This window comes from Eremomyces bilateralis, assembly GCF_010015585.1.
Source record: "Eremomyces bilateralis CBS 781.70 unplaced genomic scaffold P152scaffold_15, whole genome shotgun sequence".
Classification (NCBI taxonomy): Eukaryota; Fungi; Ascomycota; class Dothideomycetes; order Eremomycetales; family Eremomycetaceae; genus Eremomyces; species Eremomyces bilateralis.
In genome coordinates this window covers 544,761-569,562 of record NW_022985081.1, presented here as the reverse complement: position 1 = coordinate 569,562, position 24,802 = coordinate 544,761, and the positions used below count along the sequence as shown (strand labels likewise).

The following is a 24,802-nucleotide window of genomic DNA, read 5'->3' as shown; positions in this document are numbered from 1 at the left end:
CGATGCTGAAGAACAAAGAAATCTCGTCAAATCACATATTTACCTCGAATATTGCTCCATAATTATCCCTTAAGATAGGCAGCACATCGTTGTGGTTGTTATGGGTCTTGGATGTGTGTTGTCCGAACCATGTCGTCATTGTTGAACAGAAACTCCAAACCAATTTTGGGGATCGACGTGTCGGTGCGTTCGCAGTTTTACTCTGGTCTGTTTTGATAGACAAGAACATTTACTTTTTATTCGAGTTTCAAAGATTTTTTGGCTCATTGCCGATATTACAGTATTACAGTTCTCGCCAAGTTCTTGTCATTCCCTATTCATCTGTCGAATTTTGCTGTTCAAATTGCGTACTGGTCGATGTCCGCTTTTGCCATGCTCGGTGAAGATCGATGGATCCTTTGAATAAGTGATCTCCACAACATCCTTATATACCCACTTTCTCCCCTACGATCGGCGTTTCTCGAGGATTGGTTCGTTGCGGACATCGTCGATTTTTCCAAATATTTTCGATTCATTCTCTCTCACTTAATGGACTACTCCCTTCTCTCATAGCTCTTTGTCCATCCCGTGTAGTTGTCTTTGGGGATAGGTCGGAAGGATGAAACCCTCCATTCCATCTCTCATTAGCCTTCTCTTCCTACCTGCCTATGCGCAGCTTGAATCCAGTGGATCAACTTATGTCCTCTCAGGCACGATCCTTAATTCAATAGTACCGGATGAAGTCCCAACGGGCACCGAAGCCTCATACATTTCGTACACGGGTACGCGAACGATCTCAACAACCGGAACATTCGGCAGCGGGCAATCAGAGCCAGTACCCACGCTCTTAAATGTGACAGAAACGTCAGGTTCATCGGCGACGACACAGGAGGTTACCCTCATTGGGGGAAACTCAACGCGAAATGCCACACAGACAACGACATCGGCACAGCCGATAAACACACAACCGTGTAACAATTATCTTGAGTTCTGTACCCGGAGGTATTCGAACATAACAGAGGTTGCGGCGCATAACTCCCCGTTTTCACGACAAGGAAATGCGGCATCGAATCAGTATCTCGGAGTGATCGACCAACTCAACGATGGAGTCCGAATGCTTCAAGGACAGGTACATTCGGTGAATGATACCATGTATCTATGCCATTCCAGCTGCGATATGCTCAATGTCGGCACGCTAGAAGACTACTTGAAAACAGTAGCTGGATGGGTTCGGCAGCATCCATACGACGTCCTCACAATTATCCTGGGCAACGCCAATCTCGTCGAAGTCGGCAACTTCACTGCACCCATCCAGAACAGTGGTATCACTCCAAACCTCTATGTCCCGCCTGAGATTCCGATGAGTGTTGAAAGGTGGCCAACCCTCAGCGAAATGATACTACGGCAGAAACGGGTTGTGTTTTTCCTCGATTACAAGGCCGACCAAGAGGAGGTTCCATATATTCTGGATGAGTTTAGTCAGATTTGGGAGACTCCATTCAGCCCTACTGATGTCAACTTTCCATGCACGCAAGAGCGGCCTCCTGACCTCAGCAGAGAACAAGCGCTGTCGAGGATGTATATTGCGAATCATAACCTCAACATTGAGGTCGGCGTTATGGGAGTGGACCTTTTGATTCCCAACACAGCCTCGATCAACCAGACGAATTCTGTGGACGGTAATGGAAGCTTGGGGCTGATGGCCAACACATGCATCAGTAAGTGGCAGTTTCAAGCATTGTAGAGACAATCGCTGACAAGGAACAGGCGACTGGGGACGACCTCCAAACTTTTTGCTCGTTGACCATTACAACATCGGAAACGGCTCGGTGTTCGAGGTCGCCGCTCAATTAAACAACGTCAAGTATAATCGCACATGCTGTGGACAAGGCACATCGCCTGGTTCGAGGGTTGCGATGAAGTCGTGGTTGCACCTCATCCTGCCAGTAGCCTCTATATTGATATTGACCCACTGAGCGCTATGTTTGGTTGTTCAACCGCGTTCTAGATTCTTTTCCCTTAGGACAGCAAGGAGTTCTTGTGAAATGTTTGGAATACCGACGAGCGTACCTCGGTTCCTCGGAATCCCGTGGACTATTCATCATGGCAAGACTGGATCCCTAGTTGGTGGTTAGCAGTGTATAATCGTCTATCTAGTAGGACTGAGTCCATCACAAATCGATGCCCATCCGCCATCCTAAACTATCACGAACCTGTACCGTCACTCTTCCCGCCTTATAATCTCACCTGTTTAATCAGACGAGCAGCAGATTCAGTGCGGTATTCCTCCCCAAAGTCCGGGCTTAGCGCAGTGATAAGGACGAGTTCGGGTGCTATATATGGTGACCTTCAAGCTCATAGCGGCCGCCTCCTACGTACCTCGTACATATCGACCCATTTAGTTTTCCGCTTTTCTTTCCCGTGAGGGTCATGCGGTTGTTGATGGCTCGTCCCCGACGTCTCATGTCACTGAGTTTTGCTCTTTATTTTTAACCGGATTTATCCAATTGAAACTTCAGGAGCGTAAGTGGGACTGATTCATCGGCTATGATCCTACGATGCTGTCTGATCGCGACATCCCGTCCTGACACAGTGAGACTAGAACCGATGAGGATAGGAGAGCACGTCCACATATCACAAGGCATACCAGCAAGGCGTATCCGCCATGGTATGTACGGTGTGTAGCATTCATGGTGTCTATTGACCAACCCTCTTGGTTTCTGGTGGCTGAAAATCTGAGAAGCGAAGGAACAAGCTGTTTTAAAATATACATATGGTGCTGACAGTCAGCAATCTCGTGTTGGACGGTTGGACTTTTGACTGACATCATATTTCGGGAAACCCTATTCGTCAAATTCTCTAAGCGCTACGCGGATTGAGCTAGATTCCGCCATATCCGATGTACCTTCCCAGTATCACGTCCTATCACTCCCTACCATCATGCGATTGATGCGAATTATCACATCCTTGATAGAAGAGGTCTCTTCTAATTCTAGGGCTGGAAATGCGAGTCTAGTCGAAAACACTAATAGAGGACGTTTTTATCGCCAAACAATTGGCGAACTAGATTTCGAGCGGTGTCAGGTCACAAGTATGGAAGATTTTGGATTTTTGGCCCTTGGCGCCAAACTCCGCCCACCCTACCCTAATAAGGGCCTAAGACTTAAATTCCCAATTCCTATCACTTTCTTCATTTCTTGACCCCAACGGCCCTATCTCAGTTCCACACTCCACACTCCACCGATTCCAGTCTCCACACAGCGCCGAGCCGCCGACTCAAGTCTCAAGTCTCAAGTCTCAACCGAGCAACGAGCATAAAATGCTATTACCCCAATTCACCTTTAAGTTGTGACTCTGTGAGGCCAATCGTTGAATATATCCTTGTGGTTTGGAGGGGAGATAACTGCCGAATACGCAAGGGTTTGTGACAAGAATCAGGATCGATCATTGAACATTCCCTCCACTATTCGAGAGGCTACAACCCCCAGCATGAATCCACATGCAGGAACCGATTTCCCGCTACATGATACTCGGGCCGTGCGTGGCCTGCCATTACGGCATACCTAGCCCCTTGGGAATTTGATGGTCACTACGGAATATTACACGTTCGATCGTGGGCTCTAGGAGTCTTTGGCACGCTACTACCTCATGGTCACGGTTCACAAGTCACACCATTCGTCGCCTTAGTCATCGCTCGTGAATTAAATTGTGCATCAGAGACTCAGCATACTACTGGGTACACCATCATGATCTAGCTAGACTTAACGCAACAGTTACGCGGTACGCCAGATAAAACTGTGTCTTCCTCGTTGGGAATATCCTCGCCTGAGTGAATGTATACACCGCCTTACACCTTTCATCTCGACCTTGCAATTTGCACTTCTAGCTTCCTGTGCATGTTCATTGCTCACTCTAACTACTCACTTCTCAGCCACTTGGCAACTCCATTCAGCTGTTTCAGGCTTCCAGCCGTTCGGCCTTCGGGGCATATCTGAATTCTTATCCTTAGAAATATTGGACCAACACTGATCCCTGGGACCTTGACCCTCTTTCTCTCGGGCTACCGGGGCTAGCAAGGAACTTCGAATGGGGCTCTCGATTCTCGACTTCTCGGCTTCTCTTGGCTCAGATTATGGCAATTCTCCATGCTGTATCCGGCTCCCTGGTCGAAAGAGTCGATTGGTACTCCACCTTGACGCACCATCATGCTTCATTCCAGCCCCTAAATTGCTAAGAACGACTTCTGACCAACATCGCATGCAATGTGCACTCTGTTGTCTCATACTCTCGGTATTCCCTGAGGAGCCTGAAGCATACAGATATATTCATAAGGCTTCCCAAAATCTTCGTCATCCATACCAATCACTCATTCCCTATTCTCCTATGACTACTTGCTCTGCCGCGTTTCCTGATGGCCTTTGTTAGTCTCCCCCACATCGTACACACCTTCTCTTAGTCATATTCATTTGGTTTTAAACATCTTACCCGCGTGTGAACCGTTTCATTCCCGCACCTAGAAAGTTGGAAACCCGATGTTAGTGGGATCCATTTTTCAAGTCGACCGCTTCTACTTTCATTCATCGTTCGAAGGAATCTAGATTCCAAACTTCCTTTATCGTGGTATCAATTCCAACTTTGACCATCAGACATAATTGATAATACATTTTCGTTTTAGGGACTGCCAGAGGCGACGTGGTTGGCCGAAGCAAATTGGAGTTGCTCACTAGCCGGTAAACTGGTGGTTTTCACCTCCTATATCGCTTCTCCAGTCGCCGCACACAGTCTCATCTCTCCCCCGTACTCCTGCTCCACCTCCGACCTCGTGGACTCGAGATTTACCCGCGTTCCAGGGGTGCATCGCTGCCTTCTCCAATCCCCAGTTGAAGCATTATACCAAATATATCATTTTCCCCTTTCGTCCACCGTCCCCTCCATCTTAGCCACCGAGCATGATGGCAACAGGAACCGGTCGTCTCGAACCTCAAGAGGGCATAATGTCCTTTGGCCAGGAAGAGCCAAATGCCAATGTAAGGTTGATATTCTCGGTTCAACGTCTCAAGTGCTTGCTTATTCGTGACGCCGAACTAGCTTTCTAGATCTACAGCTGACTTAGTATAGATGGTGACTACGATGCAAACGCCCAGTACATATGGTAAGTGAAGCAATTCCTTGGTGCTCTCAGGCCAATCACTGTTGAGAACATTGCAATGCTTGGAGGGGTATCTTATGGATTCTATTGATCGTGAGCGCCAGTTCGCAAGATCTGCCTAGCAACTTTTCGCTCCTCCACAGATCACAACTAATGGATCGTAACTAACGGAACCAGAGAACAGCCACACTAAGTCTCGAAGTACAGCCAAGCCACGAGTGAAGAAGAGCTCCAGGATAAATGCTCGCACTCAAGAGCCGTTCCACTTCGTTACCATCACCAACCCGAATCAGTCGAAAGCCCAGCTCAAATCCATCCGCTCCCATGTTATGATGAACTTTCTACAGAAGAAGGATGCGGCCACTCTAAGTCATGGCGAATCCAGTTCAAAGGTGGAAGGCCAACCTAGCGAAATAGAGCTACAATCGTCGAGGCAGCCTGCTCCGTCTCGAAGCACCCTTGAGATCGGTACGCACCCTTGCAGTGTAACACCAGGGCATCAAATGGTCATTGCAGCAGGCCGTCCGAAGGCGGTGTCACAGGGTCTCAGTCGATATTATACAGCGCATTTGCAGCTCGCTCGTCAAGGACTCTTGAGCTCAAAAGGTCACGCGGAGAAGAAGTTTGTCGAAGAAGTTAAAGAAGCCTGCCGTTTGGTCGAGGCGCTCCTTTTAAGTGGCACCGAACCAGGGATGATAATCGATGGCGGAATCGACACGTTCCTCGCTATGCCTCAGCTGGGCAGGTCGGGTATCAATATCGCTCGTCTGAAAATGCACAGTCAGTCAACATCCACGCACTGCAGATTGTTTAGTATCAGACCTTTTCTGACCACCACTTCTTCAGCGGCGCACGCATTTTCATCCAAGGGCATGAATATATATTGGATGCCCACTCTGATCAAGCATCGACTTAGCTTCCTTAGTGGCATCATTCTTGGAGCCGTCCACTTCGACACCGTGAATGGATTGGTAGGGGAAAGCGCCATTACAATTGCGGTGAAAATTCAGGTTATGAACATGCTTTCAGAAGCCTTGTCTGATCCGGAGAGAGCAAAGCACGACGTGACTATGATGACTGTCGCGCACCTAGCTCTCAGTGAAGTCATCCGCGGAGACGAATGGACCATCTCAACCCATACGAAAGGGTTGCGGGAACTGGTATTTACTAACGGAGGACTATCCAACATTGGCATGAATGGTGTATTGGCAGTCACTGCATGCTTGTAAGCCACCCCCTAAATCTACTTGCCATATCTATATAGAGCAGTGAGCAGTCGTACTAACAAACCTCAGGGCTGTGTACTTTTCAGCCGGGTTTCGTGAAAGGCTTCCTTGGAAAGAGTACATGGATTATATCCCGGTGAACCCTCGCCTGATACGCCGGGATCCAAGTAAAACCATCGTCGAATCGCCACTCTACTGTCCGAGAGACGATTTTTTCACGGTTCTTCGATCTAAAAGGTGTACTCCTGCGATATACGAGCTCATCTGTGACGCGCGCGACATGACCAACCTCTTCGTCGAACCCAATGAAGATTCCTACGATGGGCATACCGCGCCGTTCTGCAGATCAACTTCCTATGAGAACGTCAAGTCCTCAACAGCTCACGAATACCCGGAGTCTAATCAGCAATACAACCGACGTTCACATGAAACCAGGCTAATGACCATATACGATCTTCACACCCGTATTTTATCAGCGAAAGCTGCTGCACACAACCTTCCTCCGGGAACTCGACCGGACATGGTGTACGAAGCTATACGACTAACCGCTGTCTTGTATTCCTACGCAATTGTCAACAAAGTCCCTCTTTCTGTCGCATCTCGAACTGCCACAGACCCAGCGACAGGACCCGACGCTCCGCGCTCAACCCCACCGCCAATCATCGGTGCCGATGGAATTACGAGAGATGCTCCAAGGGGGCCGAGGCGACAGCCCAACCTCGCCATGCGAATCCGCGAGGCATTAGAAGCGAGCGGCACCTCGGATTTCTGGGGCGATATGGCTGGAGTCCTGCTCTGGTGCGTTTCTGTAGGTGCCGTTGCCTCCAACCCCGCTCGGAACTTCAATTGCAGCTCTTCTGCTCGCCCCTCGGATGCAGCAACAACTATGGGAATGGATACTCCGCAACCCTTCACTTCATCCACCGACGAGCGGTTCGACATCCCCAGCAACTCGGCAGCCATGTCTAATGTCGGGTTTGGCAGCATTGGTCCCCTGCTGAGCTTTTCCCAGAGACCAAGCGACGACATGATTCGAGACTACTTCAACTCCGATGGGCAGATCGGGACCTCCACACCCCCCATTTCATCTTCGACCATAACACCTGCATTTTCCTCACCTTACCCCTTTTCACCAGGCCACTCGGATTTCATCTTCCCTCGCTCTACCCTCTCCTCTGCTTGCCTCGGACCCAACCCAGTCGTCACATGTTCCGATGCATATAGCTACCCAAGCCACCCGGACACCTTTTCTGCGCTGGACGCAGATCCCCGCTCCTCTACATTCGACCTTTCCGCTGCTCCCTCCTTCGATCCCATCCCCGGAATCTTTCCCGCCACTCAGAGTGGTTCATATTCTTCGACCCTTGACTTATGGTCCCAGGCCCCAGGAATTCGAGACGTACCCATCGACAATCTGCAAGAAGACCGTGCTCGAAGGTGGTTCTCGATGATGACGATTCGCGTCGTCATCCAATGCGGATTTGGAGAGAAGGCTGAATACATGAGTGCCGCATGGAGAAAGTTACTCGAAGTCCTGAAGGTCATCGGCTCGCAGCCGCTCGATGACTGAGGCAAATCGAGGGATTTGTAGCGGTGGGCTACATCTTATATACCAAATGTTTGACTTGTTTTGGGATCTGGAGCACGGGAGATTCGGTTAAAGCGCTGTTATAGCAAAAGCGAACCTGTTGGCGGGATGGCTATGGATACATTTGAAAGACTTGCGTCGACTACTGTCTTGTAACACTTCCGACCACACTATCATACAGATATTAGATGTCCTAACGATCGATCTGTAATGATCCGACTCCCGGTCACTGTTTGCGGGCCTGAACCACCCAATCCCGCTCATACCAAAATAATGATAAGTTGAGATACCTTCTTAACCAACGATCACCTGTACATTGCGCGTACAGTGAACAGCCCCTGCCCAGTAACAATCGCGCCCTCCTTCTAGCCAACAGAGCCGAGATGTCAAGTGCCGATTGTCCTTGAACTGTAAGACTAATGCGAGGGCTTCGGTCTTTTCTTCCCAATATTGTAACCCCAGCTCCTCAAGGTTTTAACAACCTTGGGCAAGACGGCAGCCGTGAGCGGCACCCGGATGAAGATTAGGGATTTGTGGATCGCATACGCCAGTGCCAGCTGGGTCCAGATTGCTGGAAAGGTCAACAGTCAGCATGTATAATAGCAGATCGCCTTGGCAGGCATCATCAACTGCCGATTCGACAGGGGCTAACTCGAGCACGCCCTACGAAAACAATATTGACCCGAACCGAAATGGATATCGACTTACTCGCTGTTCCTTCACCCGAACCATGCTCACCCCCCTCAGTCTTTCGTCCCCCAATCTCCTTTTCCATGTCCATCCCCCCTTCCATCCCATCCCCATCCCCTCCAACCCCGTCCGCTCCCACCGTCACCCTCTCCGCCCTCCGCTCCGCCATACCCGGCGCCACCATCCCCACCATCCACCAAAACCCGCCAAGGATCTTATGCTCCCACCGGCCGATCCGATCCGTGCCAAGCCACCGCACCGCGAGGTAGCAGAACGGAAAATCCAACGCAGAGAGGGCGAGGTATACGCCGACGGCAGAGTACCCGTATTCTCTGCTGAGGGCCTTAAGCTTCTGAGAGATAGTTTGTGGTTGAGGGGGAAAGGAGCCGGAGGGGGGAGTGTGAGGCTGGTCGGAGAGGCGTTTGGTGGTGTGGATGCGGCGTCGAGGGATGCGGGCGGGTGCATTACGGGGGAGTCGGGGGATAGGATGAGCACGGGAGACGTTCGAGAAGTGTCGGGCGATTGCGAACTCGCTGTTTATGGGCTGTCGGGCTCCACGGAGGAGGACATCTAGAGCTCGGAAGGGCAAGGTGAGCGGCATCGGCCGGTGGAGGAGGGACATGATTTTGAAAGACAGGACTTCGGATTTAGTTAAGATATTAGTACATGACCTATGGAGCGGATACACTTCCTGCAACTAGTTAATTACCCCGTGAAGGGAATATCAACTGGGAAATGAACGGTTGATGAGATGACTCGGGGATGATGCCGAGCTGGAAATTCTGGCTGGTCGTAAATCTCATATTATTATCCAGTCCTATCATCGAACTCGGGTTTCTGCCTGACTGCCTGAGGCCCAACTTCTGATTTTCCATACATGTGATCCATCATCACCCATGCAATTCATGACTTCATATCCCTCGCTTCTTCCAACATTCACCTGCCTTATGACGATTTGTACAGGATGAAATATCGTTCCTATTCCCACTAATACCCTTTTTATCTACCATGGAAGCTCAATGGGCTTTTCGTCCGCCGCGTTGCCTTCAACAAGACTGCCTTCAAGGTTCGGCAAGCTCCTGTATGACGTGTCAGTTCAACGCTCAACAATGACAATAGCGATGACAATAGTGAGGAGCAACTTACGCGAAACCTCTGGCAGCCCATAGCTGTCCAGACTTCTCCAGGTTAAACTCGTTTTCCACGAACTCCACCACGGCCTTCGACGCCACCGCTGGGGCAACCTCATCGCCGTGTATCGTGTGCTTATGCTCGCCCAGCAATTTCATGTGACCCGGATAGATGACGCCCACGGCGATGCCCTTCGGCTTGAGATCGAAGCTCAGCAGCCGTGCAGTCATGTTCAACGCGGCCTGGCTTCCATGGTAGCCGTAGTCGCCGCCCTTGTTCCTCAAGGCGATGCTCCCGGCCTCGTTGCCGATGAAGATGACCTTAGCGCCCTTCGCGAGGATGTTTTGTCGGATGAGGTTTTGGACGAGAAGCAGCGGGCCGATGGCGAAGGTCTTGTACATGTTCAGTTCTGCTTCGAGGTTCGGATTCTCCAGCGTCTCCGGGACGAAGTGGCTGTGGGAGCCGGTCGCGACGATGTAGACGATGTCGATGGGGATTTCGCCGCTCCAGCCGAGTGCCACTTTGTAGCCGGCGTTGTCGTGGGAAATGTCAACTCCACTGATCCAGTGGACGTTCGGCGGATGGTGAGTCGGTTGGCCGTATCGCGCGGTGGCATACACAGTGGTATTTGGCTCTCTCGTGTAATGTGTGCAAAGTGCTTTCCCCAGATTGCGGGTTCCGCCAACGATGAGGATGGACTTCATGTTGAGTTGGGGGTATATGGATTCAGTCGTAGGTACGGTATACTTCGTAGTCGTAGAGGTGCTCACGATTACCCTCGATTTGTGCAACGACAGTCTGGTTTGATGTGTTTACAATAGCACGGATTCCCAACTAATATCGTGATTGTTGTTCCCTTAAATGAGGTACATTCGACATCATCGCCAGTCACGCCACTCCACTACTTTGACAGCTTTTCCGTCGATCATCCCACTCGTAAAACTAAAAACGGAACGAAGAACATGGAAATCTTCCGAGTTTACTCCGTATGCCACAATACATGCAATTGAACTATGACGCAATGGCCGGATAACTACCCGCTCAAACCAAGCGACTGCACGAATCCAGTGTGGAGAATCGGGGAAATCATCAAACTGTCTCCTCTTGGACCCTGGATTGAGAGCAGGTTAAGCTCCAGAGCTCTATCTTCTCGCGATACTTTTGGGCTACTATTGCTGATCCCTTTCGTTATCGATCAGGTCCCGGTCTCTTGAAATGGTTTGACAAATCGGTTCCCGCGATCATTCAAGTCCAAGAAATGGGTAGATTGAGAAGTTCTCAGAGAGAAGGAATTATTAACATAGCGAGCTATATTACATCCCCGGAGCATAGTCCGCCGATCCGTTCTGGTGTGCCTACGCTACCCAATCCATCAAACACGAGACCCCAACGCCGTTCATTTGGCCAAGGCTCGACCTTTCGTTAATATCCAGAAACGTAGGGAGCACGTTGATCATCATCCAATCCCATCGTCCGCCAATCCACGACATCCCCGAACCCGACCCATCCTACGGCATCGCGTCCTTCAATTCCTCAACTGTCTCTTGCAACCGCGCGTTCTGCCGCTCCAGCTGCTGAATATACTCCCGCGCCTGAATCAAGATCGCCGTCTTCGTCGGGGACAGGCGACCGAACCCGGTCCGATCCCGGTCGTCCAGCTGCGGAAACACGACATTCTGCAGGTTTTGGAACGCCGCGGTGACGGAGTGCCGGTATTTCTGCTCGACGTATTTGTGGGGGGTGCGGCCGCTGCAGGTCGGCGAGGGCTTGCAGGCGTTGCTGGGTTTGGGGAGGGTCGATCGCGGTCGGCCGCGTCGACGCTTGGTGGGTGGGGGGAAGGGAGGGGCGTCGTCGGTTTCGGAGGAGACGGAGGTCATGGAGGGGCTGTGGGAAGCGCTGAGAGAGGGTGTTGAGGGGATGGTTGAAGAGGGGTAGGTCGGGAGTGCGGTCCAGTCTCCTTCGAGTGATGAGGGAGAGATGAGATTGAAGTCGAAGTAGTCTTCCTCCGTTGGTGATGGGTTTATAGTACCGAGTTGTGACCATGAGCCGACGAATGCATCTGAATCAGCTGGAGACTTTGTGTTTTGGAACAGTGTTTGATCCATGATGGGCCATGAAGGTAGGTTGTCTATTGACAAGAAAGGGTCGAATTGGTACTGAGTAGGATCCATTGCAGTGGGGTATATCAGATCTGCTGAAGCGGATCTATGACGTTCACACTTGTATAAAATGACTCAATGTGACTCGGTTGTAATGAAGATGTGTTGAGAGTAGCTTGCAATGGTAAGAAAAGGCATTCGTGTAACCATCGAGGGCAACTCAATCATATAAAGTTCATCGGAGCCCCGGTGACAACGCCATGAAGCCCACCTATAAACATTTGATATTGGAAAGAAAATGCTAGCACTTGGTTACTCGGTAACTACTATGATAGGTCAGTGTCATCCAGAACCGTCCGTGAGATCCGCTTTCGTCCTGCCGCGTCTACAATATTCGGACATGCGTTCATCTCCTACGCTGGACGCAGGATAGCGCGTCTGGACCGCGGAGGGCACTCCGCGGACTCAGGTTCTAGAATCACGTAGCTTGGCAGGATTCGATAGTAGCGTGGAACCAGATCACGTCGTTGAAGCTCGCTGGAGTTCCACTGCCGCACTGGATGCAGAAATGATTCGGGGAGATCGGATCGGGAAGGGAAGTCGGGGTCTCGGGGAGCTCGGGGAGTTCGGGGACATAACGGCAGGGCTGAGAATCCTGTGATAATGAACTGATGTCGGGAGTTCGCCGAAGCTCCGATGGCGTGAGCATCGTGCTGTTGCCGAAAAATGTATGGGGCACATTATTAGGAGATCTCGATTGCTCCGAAGAGCTGCTCGAATATTAATTGTCTGCATCCTATTTCGATCTCACTGCTCACATTTCGAATGTGCGACTGTATATGAGTTCCGGTACCGGCCGACAGTGTATGCTTTTCAAGCAACTTTCATGACTACTCCGCCAGAAGTCGCGGGAGTTGTCTCCGGCCATTTCATCACAGCTCTAATGGGACTTTCCAGTTATAAGTATGAGTCATGTCTTCAACTTCAGCTTCGAGTGTCGGGACTTTGTTAGCCACTGGACATCGTAGTAAGACGAGGATGATCATAAACCGCACAGCAATCCCCCGAGGAAGGCTTCTGGAGTCATCAAGGAATTCTCTGGGGTTGGGGAGCTCCTTGGAAAGATGACCAAGACTGGTGACATTTCTCGAGTTCGCGAATTGACAAGGAGACGGAAGCATACATCGAGGTTTCGGAATCGTGTTCGAAAGGTCGTTACTTGATATCCTCGTGAAGGACATCATTGTTGCGCGAACCACGTCACTTACTATTCCAGATGCGCTTGATATTCCATCATGGTTCATCAAAACAAATACAGTCGTTTGCACATTATCTTCGCTAACTGGAAGGGTATGATCGTTATATGTACTGTACATGAAGCTCTTCGCCCCATTTTGCATGTCGAAAATATTTCTCAAGAATTGGTAGGAAAACCTCAACCAAGAGGCAGCATATCGAGCGGTCCCCACATGATCGAATTCAGGACTGAATACGGCGATGTCTCGCTACTCGACGACGACTTCGAGGAATGCGGCAATGGCGAATCCATATTCCCCGCCCTCGCCACCCCCGACATCAAATCGTCCGCCTCATTCCAATCCTCGAACGCCAACGTCATCTGCGACGGCTCGTTCTCCGCCGGCGGCGGCTCCGCACTCAACTTCACCAACGCCGCCATCGACCGCGCCAGCGGGGTCGACAGCTCGCTCCGATCGACGCTCGACACCACGTGGGACATGACGGTGGTGAGCCGGCCGACGAGATTGCGGACCCGATTGCTACGGGACGCCTCGCCGAGGATGCCGAGAAGCAAGGCGCAGCTGAGTGAGCGGTGCACGGCGGCCCAGGACTGCGTTGCGAAGGAGGTGATGTTCTGCAGTCCGAGGAAGGCGTCGACGGTGTTGGTCAGGCTCTCCACGCAGAGAGTGTGTAGGGAGCGAGCGAGCTCCTCTTGCTGGTAGGGAACTTTGTGACGGTTGAGGGTGGGGCGACAGAGTTCGGAGAGGATGTAGGAGCGATGGAGGTAGAGGTTCCAGAACTCGAGTTGCTCGCGCATCGACCGGCAGTTGGCGATGTCAGTGAGATGGGGTTCTAGATGCTGTTCGTCTTCTTTGATCTGGTTGCGGATCTCCATGATCTCGAGAAATTTGGCCTGAGTGGGCTTGGCAACGGTTCTGCGCTGGACAATGTCTAGGCCCATCTTGCAGAGCCGACGCATGAAGTTGATGTAAGACAACTTAGAGGTGGTCTTACGATGGCTCAGGTGGGCTGCTATAGATGCCTGAGAGCTCCTATCAAACGTAATGGATAATAGACTATCTTGCCAGATAATCTGCCACCTAGATGACGAGTCAATGAGCGTACCAGAATTCTAGGGTAAGGGGTATATACCAGATGCTGCTTTTCGCAGTCTGATTTGCGGATGGATCAGATGCGGGAACCTCGTAATGGAGACCCAAACTCTGGGCAAGACGAATCGTCAGACCTACAAGCAATCAGACCCTGTTGTGTCCCGCTGCTCCATGTGACAAGGCTTACCAAGAAGTGACCAGGCAACCCCCGCGTTCATGTTATTTGAGATGACGTTCCCAAGAACCAATAAGTTTTGGAGGTCAGAAAGGGTGGAGCGAGAGAGGTAGTTTACGATCCGAAGGCACTCATATGCGCAGCAAACTTAGCAACCAGTTAGAACGAGCAGCACATCTACGATAATGAAATATCACCATACCATAAACCTGCGATTTCAATTGGCGTTCCTTACGCGGGAGATCGGAGCATTGGACGCCAGACGCCAGGGCTGCGAAAAGCAGTCCAAGCCAGTGTAGGTCCCGCCCGTATACGGTTTGGTTATCTAAGTTACCAGGCTGTACAGCTAGCGGTTCCCAGCTGCGATGCCGAAGAAAATCAAGCAGATCACTTTCAAATTGAGCAATGTCAACGATTCCCGGGAAGATAACATGGGCCGTATCTCGGTATTGTTGAAACGTCCGGATGCAGTCCGAATCAGTCGTGGGCAGCAGTTTGCACAATAACTCGATCCTCTTGAAGGAACCGTGCGGTATTCCCCAGAGGTCGACAAATGGATAAGTTGCGCTCTCATTGTCCAGACCGAATACCGGCAGGATACTCTTACCCAGAACCTCCTCAACGGCGGTGGTCTTGTCCATATTGGTATTTTTGACGAGAGCAACAACCATGGCCGGAACCGAATTTTCTCCAAGGTAAATCGAGTCTCCGGCTAGCTCATTACTTGCCGACATACCTTGTAGAACGGTCCGATCGGAGTGGGTAGAGGATGTATCCTGATCGGCATCCGTGGCTGCCAGTGGCGCTGCCTTGCCGTGTCCGAGCTGAGCTTGAAGCCGATGTAAGCCATCCCGCAGCTCACGAAGTACGTTCTCCACCCCCGCGATTCGGTCGCCCATTTCCGTCCATTGTTCTTTGGACGGGATGAATCGCTCTCCGTCCTCCAGGTGGGCGGTAGAGTATATGCGTTTGGATGGTAGGTCCGGGAGATATTCACAGAGTTCCGGATGTCCCCGCTCAATACACGTCTTGCATGGGAACTCGTATGTGCACTTGACCTTGCGCATACGACATGGTTGACACACTTTCTGAGGACGGGCTTTGCGCTTGTGTGGTGGTACATTTGGCATAGGGTTTGCGCTCGTGTCCGAAGTGGAGGCGGTAGGCGTGGGGAGAGCGGGTGGCTCCGAGAGGGAGGGGGTGAATGACGAAAGGTCGTATATCAGTCCATGATCGGCAGGATTGGCGCCGCTTGGCTCCATTCGACGCATCGATATGGGGTTGAAAGTGGAAATTCAAAGATAATAACGGTTGTGATTTGTCTGAATTTCAGTTTCAGTTTCTGGTGGAACGATTATCTGGTGATGATCTGATCATACACAGGGGGTCAATTGTGGCTGGAGTCTAGACCTTGTGGCTGGACCCTACGTTCCCGTGCCTCTCTAACAGCCTGGCAGCCTGATATCACCTCAATCTGTAATTTCCTTAAGATGAATATGTACCGGATGGATGATATTGCCATCAGTATTAACATCGTCACCCATCAAAAGTCTCAAAAGTCTCAAAAGTCTCAAAAGTCTCAAAAGCTTCAATGTGCTGCTTATACATTGCGATATTTCCTGTTTACCGATGGTCCCATAACCATTGCCTAAAGGTTTGACACAGACCCTCCTCCGCAAGGGCGGCTTGAGAAAGCACGTGAGAGATAGAGAGGCAAACGGTGGAAGGGTTTCAAAGAACTAGGAATACGAGTTTTGGAATATTAACTAGAAGAAGTAACAGATATGGGCCTGTTGATGCTAGATCGGATTGTGAGATGCCTTGGGATGATAATCCCGAAGCTGGCCTCTCCATTGAAGCAATCCAAGCTGGAGCATCACGAGTCGGCCTTCAGAAAACGTCCGATTTATCGATTTCGCTTTCTTCTCTCGATCACTCGGTTTGTGGATATATATATGCAGGCATTCAAACAATCAGGTGTCCAACATGAATAAGACGAGGCACACTATTGGAACTGGATGCGGAGCGCGAAATACCGACTGGGTCCCGATCAATTTTGCCAACCCCAAGATGGACATCAGGACGCAAAGATCGGAATTATGGTTTTGAGGTTCAATTCATTTAGGTACATCAACAAATCCATACGGTAATGTATCTGCATTCTTTCCGCGCGTCTTGGTTTCGGCGGATGGAAAATGAGAGATACTTGCGCCGCCTGCACTGTGGCTATATGGATATGTAAAGATCCCGGCTACTTATCATCCAGAAAATGACTTGTTTCAATCAAAGCATTATTTCAGCACGGCGAGCGATGGTCCGTAATATAATTGACAGATATTATTTTGCGAAATTAGATCATGCTCTTGCTTCACGAACCTACATAAAAGGAGGGTTGAGATCTCGCGGAGACTGAAGCGGAGGCGGCAATGTCAAGCAGTGTTGATCGGACGCATAGATGAAGATGAGGCTCATATTCAAAGCCCTCTGGGTGCTAGTCACCAGCGTATCAACGGTATTATGTCAAAGCAACTCGAAGCTGACCTTTGAAGCAGAGGATGCTGTCCTCTCTGGGACCACGATTGAAAGCGCGGACTCGGGATTCTCTGGTGAGGAAGCCGAAGAAAAACACTCCTGGCACTGATTATATGTTGAGTGGCTAGTACATGATAGGAAAGGGATATGTCACTGGCTTTGAACAGCCAACCGACAAGCCAACTTTCCGAGTTGAGAGTAGCAACGCGCAGTTGTACGACCTCAGTATTTGATATGCCGGGATCTATAGAGAGAAGAGAGCTTCTATAGTCCTCAACAACGCGAGGACGAGTGAAGTCGTTTTCCCTGCGACCGAAAGCTTCGCCGACGCCATTGGAGGATAGGTACTGCTTGAAGTAGGAACTACCATAGTTGACATTGTGTCGAACTGGGGATGGCGAGCACCTTGCCCTCGAGGAGTAATGCGAGTCGCTGACCAGTACTAGGTACTTGTTGACTATATTAGTCTGACTCCCTCGCCTCCCAGACCGCCACATAAGATCAATGATGCTTTGATCAATCCGAGCGCAGATGGTAACTCCAAGAAGCTCTACAGCTACTTGAAGTCGATCTATGGAAAGAAGATTCTGTCTGGCCAGCACGATCCAAAATATGCAGATCTGATCCGCACGCAAACTAGGAAGACCCCTACCATCGTATCTATGGATTTGATCGACTATACTCCTTCCCGAGTTTGAGCGTGGCAGCAAATCCGCGACAGTCGAGGACGCCATATCGCACCATAAACAAGGCGGCATAGTTGCTGCTCAATGGCACTGGAATGCTCCCACGGGGCTGTTCGACACGCAAGAGAACCCGTGGTGGAGTGGTTTCTACACCAAGGCGACCGATTTTGACGTCACGGCGACACTGCAGGACACTGTGAACGCCAACTACACGCTGCTTATCCGAGACATCGACGCTATCGCTGTGCAGTTGAAGAGACTCCAAGACGCTAGAATTCCGGTGCTGTGGTGGCCTTTGCATGAAGCAGAAGGGGAGTGGTTCTGGTGGGGAGCAAAAAGTGCTGCGCCAGCGAAACAGCTTTGGGGAGTACTGTTCGACCGGTTGACGAAGCATCACGGACTAAACAATCTGATTTGGGTCTGGAACTCCATTGTGAAAGAATGGTACACTGGAGATGATACGGTAGATATCTTGAGTGCCGATGTGCATGCTGAAGGCAATGGGGTGCGTATCTTATTCTCTCGTTCGACAAGGGCTGAAGATGACTAACTGGCTCACAGCCTATGTCAACTCAATACAACCAAATGGTGGAGCTTGGCCGCGATACAAAGCTCATCGCAGCCGCTGAAATAGGCGGAGCTCCGTTACCTGACCTCCTGCAGACGTACCAGACCGATTGGCTGTATTTCGCTGTGGGGGGTGATCAATACATCAACAATGCGGAATGGAACAGCCCTGAAGCTCTGAAACAGGCAAGTGGCACGCATTATTGTGAAAGTCGGGTTGCTAACTTGGACAGATATACAATCATGAATACGTCTTAACTTTGGATGAGATCCAGAGATGGCAGACTTGAGGGCCTGGCCTCAGTGCTTGTTTCTCATTGTCTACTACAATCTTCTGATTGATCTTTCTAGTTGCTAATAAACTGCCAAAGACCAATGTGCATGGGAGCAATTTCATTTCTCCTCGCTTTACTGCTCGTTTAGGCAGTATTCTAGCGCCCCAACCGTGAATCAACGGCCTTTCTAGAAATCGTCGGTAAATGAGAAGCGTTCCGGCGTACCGCTCCTTCGGTCCCTCATGGTACACAATGACCCAGCCTAGAGATCATTATTCGTCAACAAATATTCGTTTCCCTTTTACGTCTGAGTCCAAAGGGGGGAGCTGAGGTTGGGGAATATCTCTATGAGGAATTGGGTAAGGATTATATTTTGGTATCACTGGCATCACTGGTATCACTTGCATCACTGGCGTATATCCAGGTCAGAAACCTTATACTTTACCCACCACTCTTCCTGTATTTCTTGAGTCTTGCTCCGACGTTCTATGCTCGTATAATCCCTTACCAACTTTTGATGACACGATGTCCGTTTGCGTTGCACCAGTGCATGAGGAAAAGACTTGCATACGATGCCCGGCGGAAACATACCACAGCCGCGCATGAGATTAAGCATGGTATCAAAACATTAACTTAACTGAATCCATAAGACGATAGTTTTGAATCCTATTCAAGGAAAAAAGCCTTCAAGTAACTGAAGACGTCGTGATAGCAGAATTAGAGCACGAGCACAACGTGTTCTCGAGTTTGGACATGCACTGTGGTAGACTGCATCTATTTTAAGAGAACACGCTCACTTCTGAACTTTGAAGTACGTCCCTTGTAACGGTATTCCTTGTGATGAGAAAGGGATAATTTGTAATCCAAACTCATTGTGCAACTTTCACGTGTCTCAATTCTTTTCCACGGTATATTTCGACACCAACACGAGCATAGGAGATCCTCCGTTCACTAGCTTGCATGATTCCTGGGGTAGGAAGCAAGGTATGAAGTGCTAGCTACCCCTGGCTGTTATAGATTGATAGCACGCAGGCCTATTGTCATCACGAAATCGGCGTCCTGGTTCCTGGAATCGGCTCGCAGATCCGAAATGAAGAGTATATTAAAGTTAGGTTTAGGGATCGGCCAAGGATAATCAAATCCGGAGTACAAAGACGGGAGCCGGCAGGATCTTCATCTATCACGGTCACATCACTTGGACACGAGATAGGATCCATGTCTAGACTGGAGAGAGAACTCAAAGTAACCTGCCTGTATTTTCGACACGACGAATTTATCTACACAAAAAGGATCATCTCAAATCTCGACCCCAAAAATCCCCCAAAAAAGTCTATCCAGAAACGAAATGGAAAAAAAAGTTAAGCGCCGGACTCTCGATCCCATGACGGTCATAGATGGCTAGTCTTAAATCGAATCGAATCAGAAAATGCTTCCAGCATGAACCGCGGCGCGGCAGAACGCCATCGCCGTCAAGGCGTGCATCGTTGCCCTGCTAAGTAAACCCCGGGCGGCGAAGTTGGACCGCCCATGAGAGTAATGGTTTAGCGGCGACCGAAGTTCCTCGCCTTCACGCCCTTCCCGGGGCCGTGGCCGTGACCGTGGCCGTGGCCGCCGGACGGCGTGGCGCTACCGCTGGGTGCCGGAGCGCTACCGCTGGGTGCTGGACCAGTGCCACTGGGGGCGGGACGGGTTGGCCGGCCGGTGCCGCTGGGTGCGGGGCGGGTTGGCCGGCCGGTGCCGCTCGGGACTGGGTTGGATCCGTGAGGAGGTGGGCGAGACGATGGGGCGGTGCCGCTTGAAGGAGGCGCGGTGCCACTGGGGATCGTGCCGTTGCCATATGGCGGCCCGCCGCTGGGGACAGGCACGATGGTGACGATGGAAACGGCGGTGGTTGCATATGAGGATGAAGGGTGGCTAGAGTCGCCGGTGGGGGTCTCAGCACCTCCCGAAGAGCCAGGGCCGGCATTTCCAGCGGTCTTGGTAGGGTTTGTTAGTGAGGGTTGGCATGGGGTTCGTTTAGATTACTTACCACAGTGATATATTCCTTTTCGGTAACGGTGACTGTGGAGGGAAGCGGGCAATCGCCACCAGTCCCACCAGTGACGGTCTAAAAGTAATCAGCATGAAGGTTCCATAATAGAATATGAGCTACTGACATGGACAGCAGTCGAAGTCTTGGTGTTCAAGATAGTGGTGGTAATGGTTGTCTTTGATGCGCCGGTTCCAGAAGTCAGGGTTGCAACAGATGTCTCGACTGAATCAGTGGTGCTTGGGGACGTGTCTTTGTCTTTGGTATAGACAGTGGTGCCGACAGTGATAACGGAAGTGACGACGATCGGAGAACCCGAACCGGTGCCTGCGATCGTGGAAGTGACCGTTGACAGGATGGTAGAGGTCGTCAACTCAGGCGCAGTGGTCGTTCCGTTGCCAGTAGGCACCAAGGTAAAGCTAGGAGAAGTGGGACGGCCAGTGCCGCTACCGGTGGGAGACGAGGTGCTGTTCCCAGTGGGATAAGTAGGGCCGGTACCACTTGGACGACCGCTGTGACTTGGACGACCGCTATGGCTTGGACGACCGCTATGGCTTGGACGACCGCTGTGACTTGGACGACCGCTACCAGTAGGATGAACGGAGCCACTGCCACTGGGGATGGAGCCGCTACCACTGGCCGAGGAGGTGGGGATGCTGACACTGGCCGAGGAGGCCGGGATGCTGGCAGATCCGGAGCCGCTGGGCCTGGAGGGTACGGAGGAGACAGTGCCATTGGAGCTGCCACCTGCACGGCGAACGTGGTGGCGGGCTTGAGGACGCTCATAGCCATGGGGGATGCTTGCCTCAGAGAGGGTAGCAAAGGCCGCAAGGCCAGTGAGGATGGTTGAGAAATGCATCTTGAGTCGGGTGGAGGGGGATCGACAATCTCGTTAGGTCGTCCGGGGAAGAAGCACGATCGACGGCTGGAGGGTTGAACGTTTTGGAGGGGTTTTCAGGAGACGTGTGATCAACTCTTTGTCACAGACAAACACTAAAAGCGAAAGTCAATTTCGCAAAGGTGAGGGACTGGTACTGAAGAGAATGGTGCAGATATCTCGCTGCTGTAAAGAGTGACAGACCGATGGTCGAAAGAGTGGAAGTGCCTCGAAAGACCGAATGATCACAGCGAATGTAGAAGAGAAATAGGAACTCGAAAGACAGGAAGGACAGCGGTAGAGCGAGAGAAAACAGAAGCTTAAAGAAGGATGTGATATGTGGTGACCATGGATCAAGATGTTTGAACGGTGGCCAGGCAAGGATCTGGGGCATCCTGACCCCGTCTAGGAACCCCCTGTTAAGTCTGCGGATTGACAAGCCCAAATCGTGGGCCTGCAATCTAACAGATGGCTGCAGGTCCCAGGAACAACTTAACGGTCTACCAATCTCTTGCTCAGATTCTGCATACCCCATCACGAAACCCTATCGTGCCAATGACTGATCGATGCTGTCCACCTTCGGATGTCTACCGTCGGAGTGAAGCGCTGTCCAGATTTCGTCATGATGCAATATCATTCTTGGACCACCGATATGTTCTTGGTGTCTTCTCTCCGGCATGTAACAGATTGCAAGCGATCTGGAAGCTGAAGAGTTCGGTGTTGTACAGCGTGATAGCGTTCACTGTGTCATCACCTCCACGGGGATGATAAGCTGCAATACGAGATCGTGAAATGAGATCAACGAGAATGAAGATTGAAGGCGCCGCGAGTGGGTCAAACAATTTTACTGTGTGCACTCTCTCCTCATCTACCGGGTCAAAAACCCACTGTGCCTCCAGTATAATTCTGTTGGGAAGAGATACGGGACGAAACATGAAGATGAATCCCGCCATTCGGAGATGAGATGGCGTTGTGGTAATGGGAAATAATTAGCCACACTGCCACCACCCATCTCCGAATTCCTCGCGAATGCCAGACACGGGACAATCCACATTCGTGAGTCGTGACATGTAGTTTTCAAATGACCATTCGAGAACCTCATTTCACGCCCATGGGGCCACTCTGTGGCTGTGTCAGTCCGTGAACAAACTTGCCCTCAAATCCTAATTCCTGAAGGATCGCCTTTCATCGAGCGGTATATCGCAGGCTAGTAGGGCTTCATAACGAGCTAAGCATCCCGCTCTACAGGTGTTGAACCCATCAAGTCCATCTTCTGAAGTCTGAAAGCTGAAGAGAAGATTAAGGGAGATGAACGGTTCCTGCCCGTCTCCTGGGGACGGTTGCACGAGCTCGACGGTGCGGCGAGACCGCGAGAGAAATTTGAATCCTCGGAATGTAACCAGCGTTGCAGAGTGGCATGGGAGCCTGGAGCCCTGGAGCACGGGAGAAATGACATCGACTTTGGCTTTTGCCCCCTCATTGTGAGACAGCCAGCACGGACGCAAATTCGGCGACCTGCATCTGATCGACAGGTGGAACAAATGAGAGGTGAGCAGAATGGTTCGAGATGGCGCTTCTGAACAACCTTAAGGGCTCTTGACGAGTGAGGGGTTCGGAATCCAGCCCGCAGACCAGGAACCGAGGAGGAGCCGTCTCACCAGGAGAATGGTGTCGGTTATGGCGCCCGAAGGCCCGTCAGCGTCTTGTACCAACCGCCTGGACCACGGACAGCAGCAATCTCGCCGAAAATAGAGGCGGCAGCCGGCAACTAAATGAGTAATATTTTAAGTACGGAAAGCTCCCCCCTGGATCATCAACCGATGAATAATGATGCGTTTAACATGCTTGTGCATACGTAGCTGATAGCACGTCCTGACATGAGTTGTTGAGGAGCATGGTTGGTTGAGAAACGCTGGAACAGGAACCGTGGTGAACTTCTGCAGGAACTGCCTCATCCATCTAATTCAATTATTTCATAATATTGCATCAGGTCAAAGCCCCTGTTTTTTGAATTCATTCGGAGTCAGTATTCCACCGGAGTTATGTCAGGCCTGCAGTCTTGAGTGTCATGACTTTGGACCACCTGTGACGTGTCATGCTCCAACACCTTTGCTCAAACTGCCTCGGATTGCTTCATCAGGGCTGGTCAACATGGAACCACTCTGATATGACAATGTCAGTTAAACGTCAGATGCTATACCAGGGCTGAAGGCATAGACTAAATTATATGGCCATTTATCCCTTAACAGCCCTACGGCCATCAGCCCTGATGCACTTATGAGGACATCAGGACACCACGGCGTCTCATCTTCAAAGGCCTCCAAGTCATCTTTCTTTGGTCATTGGCCCTTATCTGCTTCCGAGGCTGTTTTTCAGACGCGGGAATGTTCTAGAGGTATTCTAGTGGAGGTATTCTGAGTAACCAGCCTTCTGCAGGGCCACAATATATCCATGGGATCCTGCGTTTTTGTGTGTCGACAGCGGAATCGGAGAATCCTGTCGGATTTTAACCGCGCTTTTTTGGTCACGCATAGTGGACGGTTGAGATCGCAAATCCCATGTTAGTAGATGGACATGATATTGCCGAACGAGGAGCAAGTGGAGTCAAACCAATGAGACTCGAACCATAAGGTAACTGTTCGTGGGTATGAGACTTTGCCGGCTCCGATATACTCATCTAGTTGCATAACGGTGAATCTCATTCGAAACCACACATCGCCACACTCCTTAAAGCCAGCTTATTGGCATCGTCCGAATTCCAGGGAGGCGTGGAATGTGATCTACCGACTACTTTCCCCCTTGCATTCAACCCTCCCATGCTTCCTTTGATCCTCTATGGGGGTGTCAAGGCCCTTTACAGAACGTCCGACAAGTCATGGACCTCATTAGTTGCTCTGATTGCGATAGTGAGCCGCGCTGACAGCGGAGTCATTCTAATATTCGAGCTATTTCAACCCATGCCCCGTCTTTTTCTCCAACGATAGATATAGTCGAAGTCTCGGAACAGGTGCTAAAGATCACGCGAGGCCGGATCGTTCCTCATATCGCAGCCTCTACCTCTAGTTAGTACCGACTTGCTTTTGGTACTGTATCATCCATCTGCCATTGAACGAACATGTGCCAAACAATTTTCTCAACCCATATATGCGGCCACGGGACTAAAGAGACGAAATCCTGCGCCGAAGCACCATGGGCAGGAAGACGAAACTGGAAGATGCCCTACTCTAATCATGGGCGTGAACGTCGGGATTCAAATAAAAGATGCGACGGGGCGGACTGTAATGGACGCGGAAAGCCTCGGAAAGGGCGTCCCCGAAATATCCACCGAAAGAGCAATCCGCCCGTAATTTGCTCCAACATTGCGTAGGATTATGCGATGTTTTATCGTCTAGACGGCAGAAGTGTGCAGAACACAACCAACCTCTGACTATATTTCAAGCAAACCACA

At 50.8% G+C, this 24,802-nt stretch overlaps 8 protein-coding genes across 8 annotated transcripts; 3 read left to right on the top strand and 5 right to left on the bottom strand.

Moving 5' to 3' along the window:
* The first annotated feature begins 414 nt into the window (after positions 1-414).
* P152DRAFT_79628 (PLC-like phosphodiesterase) lies at positions 415-2,240 on the top strand. The gene is made up of 2 exons (XM_033683251.1): positions 415-1,697; positions 1,747-2,240. The coding sequence occupies exons 1-2, from the start codon at positions 599-601 to the stop codon at positions 1,953-1,955; spliced, it is 1,308 nt and encodes a 435-aa protein (XP_033532761.1). The 5' UTR covers positions 415-598; the 3' UTR covers positions 1,956-2,240.
* A 2,461-nt stretch (positions 2,241-4,701) lies between these two features.
* On the top strand, positions 4,702-8,246 carry P152DRAFT_80128 (uncharacterized protein). Its single transcript, XM_033683254.1, has 5 exons — positions 4,702-5,006; positions 5,098-5,100; positions 5,331-5,908; positions 5,975-6,353; positions 6,424-8,246. Exons 1-5 carry the CDS (start codon positions 4,999-5,001, stop codon positions 7,922-7,924), a joined length of 2,469 nt encoding a protein of 822 aa, XP_033532760.1. The 5' UTR covers positions 4,702-4,998; the 3' UTR covers positions 7,925-8,246.
* A 124-nt stretch (positions 8,247-8,370) lies between these two features.
* Positions 8,371-9,032, bottom strand: P152DRAFT_374950 (uncharacterized protein; the record flags this gene model as incomplete). Its single annotated transcript, XM_033675592.1, has 2 exons — positions 8,371-8,513; positions 8,681-9,032. Coding segments are annotated over 2 exons (495 nt in total), but the record flags the coding sequence as incomplete, so codon positions are not given.
* Positions 9,033-9,444: 412 nt separating this feature from the next.
* On the bottom strand, positions 9,445-10,869 carry P152DRAFT_79649 (NAD(P)-binding protein). Its single transcript, XM_033683253.1, has 2 exons — positions 9,779-10,869; positions 9,445-9,711 (listed from the first exon to the last, which is right to left on the bottom strand). Exons 1-2 carry the CDS (start codon positions 10,465-10,467, stop codon positions 9,636-9,638), a joined length of 765 nt encoding a protein of 254 aa, XP_033532758.1. The 5' UTR covers positions 10,468-10,869; the 3' UTR covers positions 9,445-9,635.
* P152DRAFT_79648 (uncharacterized protein) lies at positions 10,870-12,263 on the bottom strand. Its single transcript, XM_033683252.1, has one exon. It carries the CDS (start codon positions 11,932-11,934, stop codon positions 11,272-11,274), a length of 663 nt encoding a protein of 220 aa, XP_033532757.1. The 5' UTR covers positions 11,935-12,263; the 3' UTR covers positions 10,870-11,271.
* Positions 12,264-13,297: 1,034 nt separating this feature from the next.
* P152DRAFT_400011 (uncharacterized protein) lies at positions 13,298-15,518 on the bottom strand (the record flags this gene model as incomplete). The annotated part of the gene is made up of 4 exons (XM_033676547.1): positions 13,298-14,201; positions 14,254-14,347; positions 14,401-14,535; positions 14,591-15,518. The coding sequence occupies 4 exons, from the start codon at positions 15,516-15,518 to the stop codon at positions 13,298-13,300; spliced, it is 2,061 nt and encodes a 686-aa protein (XP_033532756.1).
* A 1,331-nt stretch (positions 15,519-16,849) lies between these two features.
* Positions 16,850-18,463, top strand: P152DRAFT_467474 (GH26 endo-beta-1,4-mannanase; the record flags this gene model as incomplete). Its single annotated transcript, XM_033680768.1, has 8 exons — positions 16,850-16,994; positions 17,059-17,134; positions 17,171-17,216; positions 17,265-17,300; positions 17,367-17,576; positions 17,614-18,111; positions 18,168-18,359; positions 18,407-18,463. 8 exons carry the CDS (start codon positions 16,850-16,852, stop codon positions 18,461-18,463), a joined length of 1,260 nt encoding a protein of 419 aa, XP_033532755.1.
* A 1,364-nt stretch (positions 18,464-19,827) lies between these two features.
* On the bottom strand, positions 19,828-21,655 carry P152DRAFT_79609 (uncharacterized protein). Its single transcript, XM_033683250.1, has 3 exons — positions 20,605-21,655; positions 20,478-20,555; positions 19,828-20,424 (listed from the first exon to the last, which is right to left on the bottom strand). Exons 1-3 carry the CDS (start codon positions 21,334-21,336, stop codon positions 19,990-19,992), a joined length of 1,245 nt encoding a protein of 414 aa, XP_033532754.1. The 5' UTR covers positions 21,337-21,655; the 3' UTR covers positions 19,828-19,989.
* Positions 21,656-24,802: the final 3,147 nt, after the last annotated feature.

Coding starts and splice junctions, on each gene's coding strand:
- P152DRAFT_79628 (XM_033683251.1), top strand. CDS start 599: ATGAAACCCTCCATTCCATCTCTCATTAGCCTTCTCTTCCTACCTGCC. Junction 1,698..1,746: donor GATGGCCAACACATGCATCA/GTAAGTGGCAGT, acceptor GACAAGGAACAG/GCGACTGGGGACGACCTCCA.
- P152DRAFT_80128 (XM_033683254.1), top strand. Junction 5,909..5,974: donor CGCTCGTCTGAAAATGCACA/GTCAGTCAACAT, acceptor CCACTTCTTCAG/CGGCGCACGCATTTTCATCC. Junction 6,354..6,423: donor TTGGCAGTCACTGCATGCTT/GTAAGCCACCCC, acceptor AACAAACCTCAG/GGCTGTGTACTTTTCAGCCG.
- P152DRAFT_79649 (XM_033683253.1), bottom strand. CDS start 10,467: ATGAAGTCCATCCTCATCGTTGGCGGAACCCGCAATCTGGGGAAAGCA. Junction 9,712..9,778: donor TGGGCTGCCAGAGGTTTCGC/GTAAGTTGCTCC, acceptor CACGTCATACAG/GAGCTTGCCGAACCTTGAAG.
- P152DRAFT_79648 (XM_033683252.1), bottom strand. CDS start 11,934: ATGGATCCTACTCAGTACCAATTCGACCCTTTCTTGTCAATAGACAAC.
- P152DRAFT_79609 (XM_033683250.1), bottom strand. CDS start 21,336: ATGCATTTCTCAACCATCCTCACTGGCCTTGCGGCCTTTGCTACCCTC. Junction 20,556..20,604: donor AGACTTCGACTGCTGTCCAT/GTCAGTAGCTCA, acceptor GATTACTTTTAG/ACCGTCACTGGTGGGACTGG. Junction 20,425..20,477: donor AAAAGGAATATATCACTGTG/GTAAGTAATCTA, acceptor AACCCTACCAAG/ACCGCTGGAAATGCCGGCCC.